General features: G+C 37.8%; 1 protein-coding gene across 6 annotated transcripts in view; it reads left to right on the top strand.

Annotated features, from left to right (window-relative positions):
* Positions 1-14,821, top strand: part of exoc6b (exocyst complex component 6B) — a 608,337-nt gene that overhangs the window by 388,346 nt on the left and 205,170 nt on the right. For all 6 annotated transcript variants that reach the window (XR_005633442.1, XR_005633443.1, XM_039751926.1 and 3 more), the window contains exons 16-17: positions 1,456-1,567; positions 13,523-13,657. Coding sequence is in view for 4 of the 6 variants with exons in the window: in XM_039751926.1 (XP_039607860.1) it covers positions 1,456-1,567; positions 13,523-13,657 (247 nt within the window). In the remaining 2 variants the exon portion in view is untranslated. The remainder of the gene's footprint in view (positions 1-1,455; positions 1,568-13,522; positions 13,658-14,821) is intronic.

Genomic DNA, 14,821 nt, shown 5'->3' with positions numbered 1-14,821 from the left:
GAAGATAATTGCCTGGATTTTACAAAACCTTCAAAATACACTCCACGTGCCCCTCACAGAAAGCAGTGTTTATTCACCTTCGTGTACAAGATGCAAGTAATGATGCAAGCAGCTAAAACCTCTCACACCCACCTCTTCCTGCTGTGAACAGCTTCTTTCCGCCATCTGATGCAGAGAACAGGAGATACTCTTAGAAGCCAAAGGTGGGCTAGCAGAAGGTACTCAAGTAAAATTAAACATTTGGCCAGGTGTTCATTATCTTGGAGGTATATTATGTCTTGCCCAGCCTTTCACTTAATGGAGAAAGAACATTGCTTTTATCCTTACAAAAGTGTCTTCTTCAGTTAAGTGTTCTACAAGAGTCAGAGAATGCTGGAAATGACTTTAATCACTATAATGAGGTTTCTAACAACAGACAGGATTCATGAACTAGATTAACTGTTAGACCATATGAATACACAGCAACTGAAGAAAGGATTTGGTTGGAAAGCTTCTCTCACTGACCATTCAACCAAAAAGAAATTTAATGAACTCACAAAACTATCTATGATTGTTGTATTTAAGTTACATTTTTAGGTGCAGTTTTTACACTTAAATACAAAACAGTTTCCCAATTTTGTAGAATTGACAGTTATAGTCTCCTGCATTTGTAGTGTTAAATAAGTCACTAGTGGCATATATTTAGCACAGCATGTATGTAACATCACGTATGTACTCATCAGGATTGTTTTATATATTGCAGACATGCTTGTCATTTTTTTAGCTTTTAATTCTGACTAGCCATTTCCTGTTGCCTTGTGGTTTTATTTTGTGTTTGTTCATGCATCAAATTTAGAATACTTTGTAAAGAGTTTTTTTTTTTTGGTGAAATGTTTTTCTCTTGGTCAGTGTGAAAAATAACCAAATTAAATTCTCTTTGATTCAGTGTTGTATAACAAAATGTGAAACTTCTGACGGGGAAATACTTTTTATAGGTAATATACTATATGTAGTGTCTTTCATTTCTTTCTTTCTATCCATCTGTCAGTCTGTCTGTCTATTTATTTCTCTCCATGTCTGTGAAGGTGATGAATTGTTTACATCCATTTTAAGAACATCACTATAAGTAGTAAATATTTCATGCTTGGGCAGAAATAAATAAATAATCATGCCTTTTATTATCCATCTATTAAATATCACATCATTTTGCATACATTTTTTTTGTTTACTCAATAACATCATATCTTTTTCCTAGTGTTTCTTCTGAAGCATTATATTACAAATCTTAAAAACCAATTGATAACATTGTTTGGCATTAAAACATTTTAGTGTTTAATTCAACATGTCTGCCAAAGAGCATTCTTCCTGAAGTTATGGCTTCCTCATATTTCTGAAAGTATTATTAAATTACTTTTCCTCTTGGACTGAGTCAATTACCTTATCTTATATAAATATCTTTTTGTTCCTTTATTATAGTTCAACAGAGATTGATGATATGATTCGCAAATCAACTAACCTCCTCTTGACACGAACCTTGAGCAACTGCTTACAGAATGAAATTAAAAGGAAGAATGTTGGCCTGACAGAGGTAAGGTTTAGGTTTAGGTTTAGTTTATTTATATAGCACATTTACAACAGCCACATGACTGACCAAAGTGCTGTACATTTAGAAACAACAACATAAAATAGAAATATACGATTTAGCCAAAAGAAGCACAGCAGAAACACATAAAAATAATTTGTATAAATATATCTATACATATACATATATCTACACTTACACACATCTAGGTAGGCAAAATAAGGCCTAGTAAGCCAGAGAGAACAGATGTGTTTTTAAAATAGATTTAAAAATAGTCAGACTAGGAGCCATTCGGATTTCAATAGGCAGATCATTCCAAAGACGAGGCCCAATTACAGAGAAAGCACGGTCACCTCTACGCTTTAGTCTGGAGTGTGGAATTAAAGAAGGTTCTGATCACCGGATCTCAAACTTCTCAGGGGGGTATATTGGTGAAGCAATTCAGATAAATAGATGGGTGCTTGTTGGTGTAGTGTTTTAAAAACAAATAATAAGATTTTAAAATGTATTCTAAATTGAACAGGCAACCAATGAAGGGACTTCAGAAGCGGAGTCACATGATCCATTTTTTTCTTTTTTAAAAGAAATTTAGCAGCTGCGTTCTGGACCAATTGAAGACGGGCAATTTGGGATTTGGAGATGCCATAATAAAGAGAGTTGCAATAGTCGAGGCGAGATGTAATAAAAGCATGTATGGCCATCTCCAGGGTCTTGTCAGTGAGATAAGGTTTAATTTTTGCAAGAGCGCGAAGCTGATAAAAGCTCGATCCGATCACGGCAGAGACTTGTTTGTCAAGTTTTAATGAGTCATCTAACAGGACACCCAGATTCCGAACCTGTGAAGACCTGAAAGCTGATAAAGGTCCCAGGTCAAATTCGGGCCTTCATATGTTCAGAAGGGCCAAAGACTATCACCTCAGTCTTCTCTTCATTTAAGGATAAGAAGTTTTGGGATAGCCAAGATTTAACTTCATCTAAACAAGACAACAAGGCATTCATAGCCAGTGGATCAGTTTTCTTAAAAGGTAAATAAATTTGTGTGTCATCAGCATAAAGGTGAAATGATACCCCATGTTTTCTAAAAATAGAGCCTAGAGGTAGCATATACAGAGAAAATAAAGTGGGAGACAACACAGAGCCTTGAGGAAGACCACAGGAGAGAGAGGACGCGAGGAGGAGAAGTCTCCTAGCCTAACCATGTATTTTCTATCAGATAAAAATGACTGAAACCATTTTAAAACTGTGCCAGAAAGACCCACCCAGGACTCTAGTCTATTTAGTAATATCGAATGATTAATAGTGTCGAAAGCAGCTGATAAATCTAATAGAACAAGGACCACAGAATCCCCCGTATCAGTGGCTAAAAAGATGTCATTTAACACTCTCAAGAGGGCTGATTCGGTACTGTGGGCCTTGAAACCAGATTGAAAATGCTCAAACAAATTGTTTAAAGCAAGAAAAGATTGAAGTTGGAAAACACAATCTTTTCCAAAACCTTAGAAAGAAACGGTAGGACCGAGATAGGGCGATAGTTTTTAAAACTGACAAATCGAGTGAAGGTTTCTTGAGGAGGGAGTAATAGTAGCCACTTTCAAATTAGAAGGAACCACGCCTGTTGAGAGGCACTTATTAAAAAAGGACGCTAAGCCCGGTCCGATCGAATCAATGATTTGTGTTAAAAATCTAGGATGGATAGCGTCATATGGAGAGGAAGATGGCTTCAGTTTAACAATAGTATCTTTGAGTGACTGTATAGAGACTGGTTCAAAAGTATCCCAAGACATAGACAACGGCAGAGGAGCAGGCTGCTTGGTAGAGAAGATATGGGCTCCCAGACCAGGTTTACTTACTTTATCTTTAAAAAATCTCGAGAAGCTTTCACAAAGGGCAACAGAAGCAACTGACCCAGTGTGTACCGGGGGATTGACAACAGAGTTAATAACAGAAAACATGACCTTAGGTCTAGACTGATTATGCAAAATTAAATTAGAAAAATAGGTTGCCTTAGCTGATTTGGCAGCTCTCTGATAAGCTGATAGACTATCTTTGAACAGCTGTAGAGAAATATGTAACCTGTCCTTTTTCCACTTACGCTCAGCCTTTCTACAAATCTGCCTTAGTAGCCGAGTCTCTGCAGAATGCCACACTTCAGATTTAGGTTTGAGCTTAAGAAGTTTAAAAGGAGCAGTTTCATTCAATACATCAAGCCAGGCATTTTGTAACAGACTGAGATGTTCGTCTTCATCCAAGTCTGATAATGGAGAGTCCAACAGTAGATGAGAACAAAGCTTTGTAAAACACTGACTAAAATTAACACTAAACTGAGGTGAGTATACCCTAGTCAGAGATGTCACTTTAGAAGAAACATAAGGAAGGCTAGGAAGGCACATGGAAAATAAAACAGGCTTGTGATCAGAGAGCATAAAGTCAGAGACAATAACCTCAGTAATATCAACTCCATAAGAGAGGATGAGGTCAAGAGTATGTCCATGAATGTGAGTGGGACTTTTAACCCACTGTGTCAGATTAAAAGCCTCGATTAGATTAAGATATTCCCTCGAGAGAGGTTTGACTGACAACAAACATGAACGTTAAAATCGCCCATCAATAAAAGCGATCAAATTTAGTAACAATATTACCAATAAAGTCAGTGAATTGCTGAAGAAAGTCCTTATCTGAGTGAGGAGGACGGTAAATCAGCCCTAGGCAGATAGGACCGTTCCAGTCGAGGTGAATAAGTTGAGCTTCAAAGCTGGTATAAATATCCGAGAGATCGAGGAACACTGCGCACGCGATGAGAGTTTTTCAAAACAGTCGCTAGCCCACCCCACGTCCGTTTTGGCGGGGGGAATTAAAATGTACAGTCTACAGGGACCAACTCAGCGAAGGGGGTAAGATCACCACATTTAATCCATGACTCAGTAATGAACATAAAATCCAGGTTTTGCGAGGAGAAAAAGTCATTCAACAGAAATGTCTTGTTTACTGCTGAGCGAGCATTAATTAAAACCATTTTAGGTGAGGGAACAGCGTCGGGTAAGAGAGAGACTCTACACAGCGGCCGTAGCGTACCTGAGTCAACTCCAGATCTGCGGAGATGGTGCCCGATCCGAGGGAGTCCAAGCCGGGGGGTAGAGGGTGAGGACAGGGGAAGAGCAGGTTGAAGCCACCGGTGCGCCTGATCTACGAGACGCCAAATCACAGAGCCACCTTGTAGCGGCTCGGAAAACGGACTTGTAATACAGCCCGCATGCAGGCGGGCTTTCAACTTGATCGCAAATCCTCCCCTGCATCCACGTTTCCTCCTGCGTTTTCTCCGAATAATGTTTAAAGGCCAGCGGCAAATACAGTTCGGAATGACAATTTTGAAATTCTCATGTTGTTTATTAAGAACACACTCCATCTCCGACTTGGGAAAATTAAAAAGAGTTGATCGAATATCCAAGAGACACTGACGATCATAGACTATAAGGGCACTACAGTTTGAATATAGTGCACTCAACCAAACTATCAGGCAGGAGAGCAGTAGACGGCATGCCGACACAGGCGCCATCTTTACAGTTCTCTCTAAGAAAGAGAAGGTAAGGATCTGTTACCCATTGCCCCCAGTGCTTCATTCACTTGTTGTAACATTTGTTGATTAGAGAAGCTTCCTTCTATATGTTTATTTGCACATATTGTATTTTTTCTGTTTACCTTTGCTCTGTGTGGTTTGCTGCATTCTTCCACAATATTATAAAAAGAACAAATATTTTTGAAGCCAGTATTATACCATTTGCAAATCAGTAACTCATTCTTTAATTGCCACATAAAAATAAGTCAAGTACAAAACAATTTGAATGTTTACTGATTTTTGTTTTGAGTTTGGTATAAATACGTTTTCATTGTGGAACAAACTTTTACTGTCCATTTTATAGCTGCACACTAAGCAACTGTCTTTAATGTTTACTTAAATAAATGAAACAGCTCAATATATTATTTGTTAATGAAACCAATGTTATACTCATTTTAGAGAATTAGGATACATTTTTTTTAAAGCACATGGGCTCAAATATTAAGTAGGGTTCAGTTTTCTATCACTACATTTACAATATCCATTAAACTTTGAAGATTAATATCAAGTGTCATACATACGTAAGTGTATTTCAATTTATACCTATAATAAATGTTTACAGATGTTTTTCTGTATACACAATTTTGAGTCGTGGTTTTAGCCGACATAGAAAGATTTCATATTCTACTTTGCCAGCACAGTAACTGTACAAAATACATTTTATTATTTCAACCTCTAAGCAGTGATTTAATGTTCTGCATTTCTTCACTCTTCTCCTATTCCATATAGATGTATCTGCACTTCTGACTCTGCATGAGCAGTGAATAAGCAATTAAAATATCAGAATCTAAGCCATCCAGTAGTGATTGCACCGGAAACCTCAAGAAATCCTTCTTTCACCCTATTTAAAAGTAGTATAATGGTTTAAAAAAGCCACAATAAATATGTTTATGGAAGCCTTTAATGCAAGTTGACACACTAATGTCTTACTATGATAGATTTCAAAGAACCTGCACAGTGTTAGAACCTTATAAAAATGCAGTCTCAAGGTCATCTCTGTAGGTATCTGGACATGGATAATGAGATAACATCTTGCAAGTAGTGTCTAGTTTGGAGAAAATGGAAGGCCATGGTTGAGGAATTAATGCATGAGTCTTTTACCAAAGGAGAGAAAAATGCTATATCAACAAAGTGTTTTTTGAACAATTTAAGATTCCAGTACCCTGCCATGATGTAAGAAGCATTTCTAAAATGAAATTCTTGCACAACAGTTTTCCCCATTTATTGTGACAGAAGTTAAAGTGAGAATGGGATATTTCTCAAAGTAAAGTTTTCAAATACATTTGTATCTCTTTTATATATACACTAGCAAAATACCCGCGCTTCACAGCGGAGAAGTAGTGTGTTAAAGAAGTAATAAAAAAGAAAAGGAAACATTTTGAAAATAACATAACATGATTGTCAATGTAATTGTTTTGTCACTGTTGTGAGTGATGAGTGTTGCTGTCATATATACATACATATATATATATATATATATAGTAATAAATTCAGAAGCAGACAACAAAAAGGTTTGGGGTTTTTCCGGCCCCTTATATTGTCGACACTCCAGATTTCCAAAAAATAAACAGTTGGGTCAGACATAAACAATGCCATTTTTATATGGGAGGAGCCGGAAGTGTAGGAATGCTGGGAAGAAGTGATGGTTGATGGGAGACAATGACGTCATCAAAGATGACGGAGGGAGGGCGGAAGTAGACGTAGTGCGGACAGGTCTTATGGCGGAGTGTCTTTGGGTCTGGAAAACAAAGAAACAAGGTTAGTATCCCGCCATTCCCCGCCGGCGAACATCCTTCGATGTGTTTTAAGATCCGTCCGCGATCTCCTACTCGCGCATGCGTGACAATATCTATATATATATATATATATATATATATATATATATATATATACACAAACCGGATTCCAAAAAAGTTGGGACACTATACAAATCCTGAATAAAAACTGAATGCAATGATGTGGAGGTGCCAACTTCTAATATTTTATTCAGAATAGAACATAAATCATGGAACAAAAGTTTAAACTGAGAAAATGTATCATTTTAAGGGAAAAATATGTTGATTCAGAATTTCATGGTGTCAACAAATCCCAAAAAGTTGGGACAAGGCCATTTTCACCACTGTGTGGCATCTCCCCTTCTTCTTACAACACTCAACAGACGTCTGGGGACCGAGGAGACCAGTTTCTCAAGTTTAGAAATAGGAATGCTCTCCCATTCTTGTCTAATACAGGCCTCTAACTGTTCAATCGTCTTGGGCCTTCTTTGTCACACCTTCCTCTTTATGATGCGCCAAATGTTCTCTATAGGTGAAAGATCTGGACTGCAGACTGGCCATTTCAGTACCGGATCCTTCTCCCACGCAGCCATGATGTTGTGATTGATGCAGAATGTGGTCTAGCATTATCTTGTTGAAAATGCAGGGTCTTCCCTGAAAGAGATGACGTCTGGATGGGAGCATATGTTGTTCTAGAACCTGAATATATTTTTCTGCATTGATGGTGCCTTTCCAGACATGCAAGCTGCCCATGCCACACGCACTCATGCAACCCCATACCATCAGAGATGCAGGCTTCTGAACTGAGCGTTGATAACAACTTGGGTTGTCCTTGTCCTCTTTGGTCCGGATGACATGGCGTCCCAGATTTCCAAAAGAACTTTGAATCGTGAATCGTCTGACCACAGAACAGTCTTCCATTTTGCCACACTCCATTTTAAATGATCCCTGGCCCAGTGACAATGCCTGAGCTTGTGGATCTTGCTTAGAAATGGCTTCTTCTTTGCACTGTAGAGTTTCAGCTGGCAACGGCGGATGGCACGGTGGATTGTGTTCACTGACAATGGTTTCTGGAAGTATTCCTGAGCCCATTCTGTGATTTCCTTTACAGTAGCATTCCTGTTTGTGGTGCAGTGTCGTTTAAGGGCCGGAGATCACGGGCATCCAGTATGGTTTTACGGCCTTGACCCTTACGCACAGAGATTGTTCCAGATTCTCTGAATCTTCGGATGATGTTATGCACAGTTGATGATGATAGATGCAAAGTCTTTGCAATTTTTCACTGGGTAACACCTTTCTGATATTGCTCCACTATCTTTCTGCGCAACATTGTGGGAATTGGTGATCCTCTACCCATCTTGGCTTCTGAGAGACACTGCCACTCTGAGAAGCTCTTTTATACCCAATCATGTGGCCAATTGACCTAATTAGTGTTTATTGGTCTTCCAGCTCTTCGTTATGCTCAAATTTACTTTTTCCAGCCTCTTATTGCTACTTGTCCCAACTTTTTGGGATTTGTTGACACCGTGAAATTTTGAATCAACATATTTTTCCTTTAAAATGATACATTTACTCGGATTAAACGTTTGATCTGTCATCTACGTTCTATTACAAATAAAATATTGACATTTGCCATCTCCACATCATTGCATTCAGTTTTTATTCACAATTTGTTTAGTGTCCCAACTTTTTTGGAATCCGGTTTGTGTATATATATATATATATATATATATATATATATATATATATATATATATATATATATATAATAAACTGCTCAAAAAAATTAAAGGAACACTTTGAAAACACATCAGATCTCAATGGGAAAAAGAAATCCTCCTGGATATCTATACTGATATAGACTGGGTAATGTGTTAGGAACGAAAGGATGCCACATCGTTTGATGGAAATGAAAATGATCAACCTACAGAGCCCTGAATTCAAAGACGCCCCAAAAATCAGAGTGAAAAAATATGTGGCAGGCTAGTCCATTTTGCCAAAATTTAATTGCAGCAACTCAAAATTGTACGCATCACTTTATATGGCCCCTTGTGTTCTTGTATACATGCCTGACAACATCGGTGCATGCTTCTAATGAGATGACAGATGGTGTTGTGGGGGTTCTCCTCCCAGATCTGGACCAGGGCATCACTGAGCTCCTGGACAGTCTGAGGTGCAACCTGGTGGCATTGGATGGACCAAAACATAATGTCCCAGAGGTGTTCTATTGGATTTAGGTCAGGAAAGTGTGGTGGCCAGTCAATGGTATCAATTCCTTCATCCTCCAGGAACTGCCTGCATACTCTCACCACATGAGGCCAGGAATTGTCGTGCACCAGGAGCCACTGTACCAGCATAGGGTCTGACAATGGGTCCAAGGATTTCATCCTGATACCTAATGGCAGCCAAGGTGCCTTTGTCAAGCCTGTAGCGGTCTGTGTGACCCATGGATATGCCTCCCCAGACAATCATTAACCCACCACCAAACTGCTCATGCTGAATGATTTTACAGGCAGCATAATGTTCTCCATGGCTTCTCCAGACCCTTTCACTTCTGTCACGTGCTCAGGGTGAACCTGCTCTCATCTGTAAAAAGCACAGGGCACCAGTGGTGCATCTGCCAATTCTGGTATTCTATGGCGAATGCTAATCAAGCTGCATGCTGCTGGGCAGTGAGTTCAGGGCCCATTAGAGGACATGGGGCCCTTGGGTCACCCTCATGAAGTCTTTCTGGTTGTTTGGTCAGAGACATTCACACAATTGGCCTACTGGAGGTCATTTTGTAGGGCTCTGGCAGTGCTCATCCTGTTCCTCCTTGCCCAAAGGTTGCAGATACTGGTCCTTCTGATGGGTTATGGACCTTCTATGGCCCTCTCCAGCTCTCCTAGAGTAACTGCTTGTCTCCTAGAATCTCCTCCATGCCCTTGAGGGAGACACAGCAAACCTTCTGGCAATGACACGTATTGATGTGCCATCCTGGAGAAGTTGGACTACCTGTGCAACCTCTGTAGGGTCCAGGTATCGCCTCATGCTACCAGTAGTGACACTGACTGTAGCCAAATGTAAAACTAGTGAAGAAACAGTCAGAAAAGATGAGGAGGGAAAAATGTCAGTGGCCTCCACCTGTTAAACCATTCCTGTTTTGGGGGTCATCTCATTATTGCCCCTCTAGTGCATCTGTTGTTAATTTCATTAACACCACAGCAGCTGAAACTGATTAACAACCCCCTCTGCTACTTAACTGACCAGATTAATATCTCATAAGTTTCATTGACTTTATGCTATACTCTGATTAAAAAGTGTTCCTTTAATTCTTTTGAGCAGTATATATATATATCCATACATATATACATATACACACACACACACACATATATATATATATATATATATATATATATATATATATATATATATACACACACACATACACATACATCCACATATATATATACACAGTGGTGTGAAAAACTATTTGCCCCTTCCTGATTTCTTATTCTTTTGCATGTTTGTCACACAAAATGTTTCTGATCATCAAACACATTTAACCATTAGTCAAATATAACACAAGTAAACACAAAATGCAGTTTTTAAATGATGGTTTTTATTATTTAGGGAGAAAAAAAATCCAATACTGTGAAATAATGCAAAGAGTACGCAACACGTGTTTCGCCCTAATTTTTGGGTCATCAGGCGTACATACTCAGTGCACCCCCTCTCGGGAATCGGACGTCGGCGCTAGACGCGAAGCCTCTTCCATTGCGTAACGGCATGTGGTTTGTCTATTTGAGAGTATGTAGATCGGGATATATTCGCAGCGGAGAAGTAGTGTGTTAAAGAAGTTATAAAAAAAGAAAAGGGAACATTTTAAAAATAACGTAACATGATTGTCAATATACAGCAATTGTTTTGTGAGTGTTATGAGTGTTGCTGTCATCAAGGATTTGATTATCATTATTTCTTTCAATCAGGTTCGTATTCTTCATCAGCTCGTCTTCCTCTTTATCTGAGATGTGACACACTGCATGCACGGGTTTTTTTTTTTACACTGTCTTCCTTTAGCGGGACATTGACTTTTTCCACCGTGTGTTTTTTTTCCGCAGTAGTTGCACTTATGAATATGCTTGTATGTGTCAAACGCTTCATATTTTTTTGCTGCCTTGTCAATTGTGTAATTCTGTTTTTGTTCAGCACTCTTTGGAACTGTTGCTTTTTGTCTGTGCACTGCGTCATTTCACATGAGCCGCTCGGTGTACATGCATCGAAGGTTCCCAGCCATGCTGGTGCCATCTCGTGCGATGTCCACGGCTGTATTTAATGTTAGCTAAGACCCGGCACTTAAAAGTTTCTCTCGCAGTTTCGCTGAGTTTGTGCCAAACACCACCCTGACCATCTCATCTTCGTCTGAATAAGCACAGTCCTTTATCCGTGAATATTTAGCGGCAGTGTTTCTATTGGATTGCCGCTGACGGACTGCCTTATATGGGAAGGCACTAAATTACATGGAAGGCGTAACTCCGCCTCCCACGGCCATCGAACAGAAGTCTATTATAGTATATGGACGAAAAAATAAGTTGCAGTTATGACCATTACGCGTAGAATTTCGAAATGAAACCTGCCCAACTTTTGTAAGTAAGCTGTAAGGAATGAGCCTGCCAAATTTCAGCCTTCTACCTACACGGGAAGTTGGAGAATTAGTGATGAGTGAGTGAGTCAGTGAGGGCTTTGCCTTTTATTAGTATAGATACCAACCCCTCATAAATAATCTATGAATATTTAATAAATATAACAATTGATTAACAAGCTTTGGAGATTGTAGAATTGATCATGCTTTGCATACTGAATGATGACATTCTTTTGACATGCTTGATATCAGAATTTGACCAATCTGTCACTTAATAAAGTGAAGCTTGTTTTTTTCATTTGTAAAAACCAATTATGGATATATGGCAGAATTTATTATTCCAAAGTTTTCAGATTTGTTCATTTTTAAGATACATTACCTTTTTTCTGCTCAGTGTGTACTAAATGTTATAAAAATATTTTTTTAAGCTCTGTATTATGTTTTTGTTACCTAGCATACGTGAACAAACAAATGCGTTTTTTAAACAATAATACACTGTGTTAACTTTACTTTGGTTTTTTTTATCATTGCAATTTGACTTTGTGGGGATGACAATTACTAATGTCTGATATTCTTTGTCCATTTAGCCTCATTGTTACCCATGTCGAATTTACAGTTTCTGTGGGACCAAAAAAGCACTGACTTACTAAATCTTTTCTGATTTATATGATGTGTTTATCTAAAGAGAATTAGAAAAGATATGTTAAAATATGTTAAAAACAACACCTCAGTGATTAGCACAGATGTATATATTTTAAAAAATAAAGTGTTAGTTTACACTTACCTAGAAATGTATTGTGTTTTTGATAGGAATTATACCTTTTTTATCAATATGGCATTAAATTGATTTAAAAATATAACCAAAACATTCCTAGTGTTTCTAATGGCTATTATGGCTTAAAATTAATGTTTTTTTTATTTGTTATTCACATATGATTGCAAAGTCCCATTTTCAGAAGCCATTCCTTCATTGTCCTAATGGTCAACTCCCTTACATTAAAGCATATTCTAAAACTTGGAAATTTCATCCTGTGCCATTTATGACTATATTAATAACACATCAATTCATGGCTTGCTTTGAGAATCTCCAAAGTTGTCTTCTCTAGAGAAGAAAAAACAGATGTGCTTTTATTGAATGCTTACACTGCATTATTTTCATGCATTTCTAAGAACACAGTCAACAGGAGTAATGGATAAAGGTTTAAAGACAATTCAACTTTTTTGAGTTTTGTGTTTTTAATAAAATACAATAATACAACTCAGTTCCACTAATTTTCTGAAATGCAAAGCTTTTTCTGAGAGAGTCTTGCAGATAGATATTGACACAGATGATTGAGTCGTCTTCTGTTTTTACATGTCTTTCTCAGGGGTGCCAATAATTGTGTGTGTGCATGCATTGTATTTATTTCCTTTCATTGTTCTAGTGCTGTTACTTGTCTGTATGAGACATGCAAGTACAAATTTCATTGTACCCTGTATACATTGTAGTGAACTTAAACTTGAAGTTGAACATTTCAGTAACACCTCTTGTTATCTCTAAACATTTATATAAGCTAAGAATTAGTGTAACTTCAACTGATGGGTCAAATAATATTTAAAATTATTTTTGTGTCCCACTTATTTTAAAATTTTCTTAATTTCACATACTGCGGTTTATACATAATGTTGATAATGTCCTTATTGCAGTGCTTTTTTAGTTAGGCTTGCTTAATATTTTTTTAGCATACTTTTTAAATGGAGTAGCTGAAATCTCTATTACATGTTGTAGTGATTATTAGACTAAAAGGAAGTATTCATTACTTTGTGTATTACGACAAAAACTAAACATACAAATAAAAATTTACTAAGAATATATTTAAGGATATACTGTATGTATAGAAGAGGTTTCACATGCTTGGTGATAATCAAATTAGAAGCGAAGAAAAGTGACATTTTTTTCTTCTTCTCAGTTAGTTCAAATCATCATAAACACTACACACCTTGAACAGTCATGCCGCTACCTGGAGGAGTTTATCACCAACATTACCAATGTGCCTCCTGACACTGTCAATGCTACTAAACTCTATGGAACATCAACATTCAAGGTAGGTGCCACTGAGGAATGTGTCTTTTGGTGAGTTTTTCTTTCCTTTCTTATTTCTAGTGTATGGTTTTTTTTAAATATTTTCAGGTGTAGGTAGCCTTTGCTGCAGTTTTTTTTTTTACTGTAGCTTTTTCATTTAAGAAATGGAAAAGTTCAGTTGACTATGAATATACTAGATCACCTATTGAAGCATTTTATAAGAAAAGGTAGGCTCCCAAATTGAAAATTCAGTCCTTTGACTGGACGAGAAATGGAACAATTTATTTTTAACAGAAGAATCCCTGAAGCCTACAAATAAAAGTCATAATCCCAGGCCACCTTTAATCCCTTCGGACCTCTCCATCAGTGTCTTTTGTTTTGTAAATGTGTCAATCAGCACAAGCAGCCTGCTATCCCATCCCCCTCTGACAGAGCTGAAGTCAGTCGAAAAATTCTCAGAGCTCAAGTGTGTTTATCTGGGTGTAAGGTGTCTGAAGTTGTATAAGGTAAATAATATATCATTATTTGGAATACATACATTTCATGCGTGTTATGTGTCTACAGCGATCTGTGTAAATGTAGGATGAAGGTATATGTGAGGCAAGAAATGCTGAACACATCCCAAAAACAGAATCTTTTTCACTGTTATACTAATAATGACGTGAAGTGTTTATGTGAAGACTTTAGTCCAAATCTATACTAATAAAAGGCAAAGCCCTCACTGACTAACTCACTCACTGACTCATCACTAATTCTCCAAGTTCCCATGTAGGTAGAAGGCTGAAATTTGGCAGGCTAATTTCTTACAGCTTCCTTACAAAAAGAAATTCTACGCGTAATGGTCATAACTGCAACCTATTTTTTCGTCCATATACTATAATAGACTTGTGTTCGATGGCCGTGGGAGGCGGAGTTACGCCTTCCTTGTAGTTTAGTGCCTTCCCATATAAGGCAGTCCGTCAGCGGCAATCCAATAGAAACACTGCCGCTAAATATTCACATATTTTTCTACATATACTGTAATGGAGTTGAGCTTGAAAGCCGTGGGGAGCGGAGTTTCGTGTGACATCATCACGCCTCCCACTTAATCATGTGAACTGTGTATCAATGCAGTACGTAGAAAACCAGGAAGAGCTCCAAAAAGCGCTGAAGAAAACATGCATTATATAATTGAGAAGGCAGCGAA

The sequence above is a fragment of the Polypterus senegalus genome, chromosome 4, assembly GCF_016835505.1.
Source record: "Polypterus senegalus isolate Bchr_013 chromosome 4, ASM1683550v1, whole genome shotgun sequence".
Classification (NCBI taxonomy): domain Eukaryota; kingdom Metazoa; phylum Chordata; class Cladistia; order Polypteriformes; family Polypteridae; genus Polypterus; species Polypterus senegalus.
Note: the sequence above shows the minus strand (reverse complement) of the source record. Positions and strands in the feature narration are given on the sequence as shown.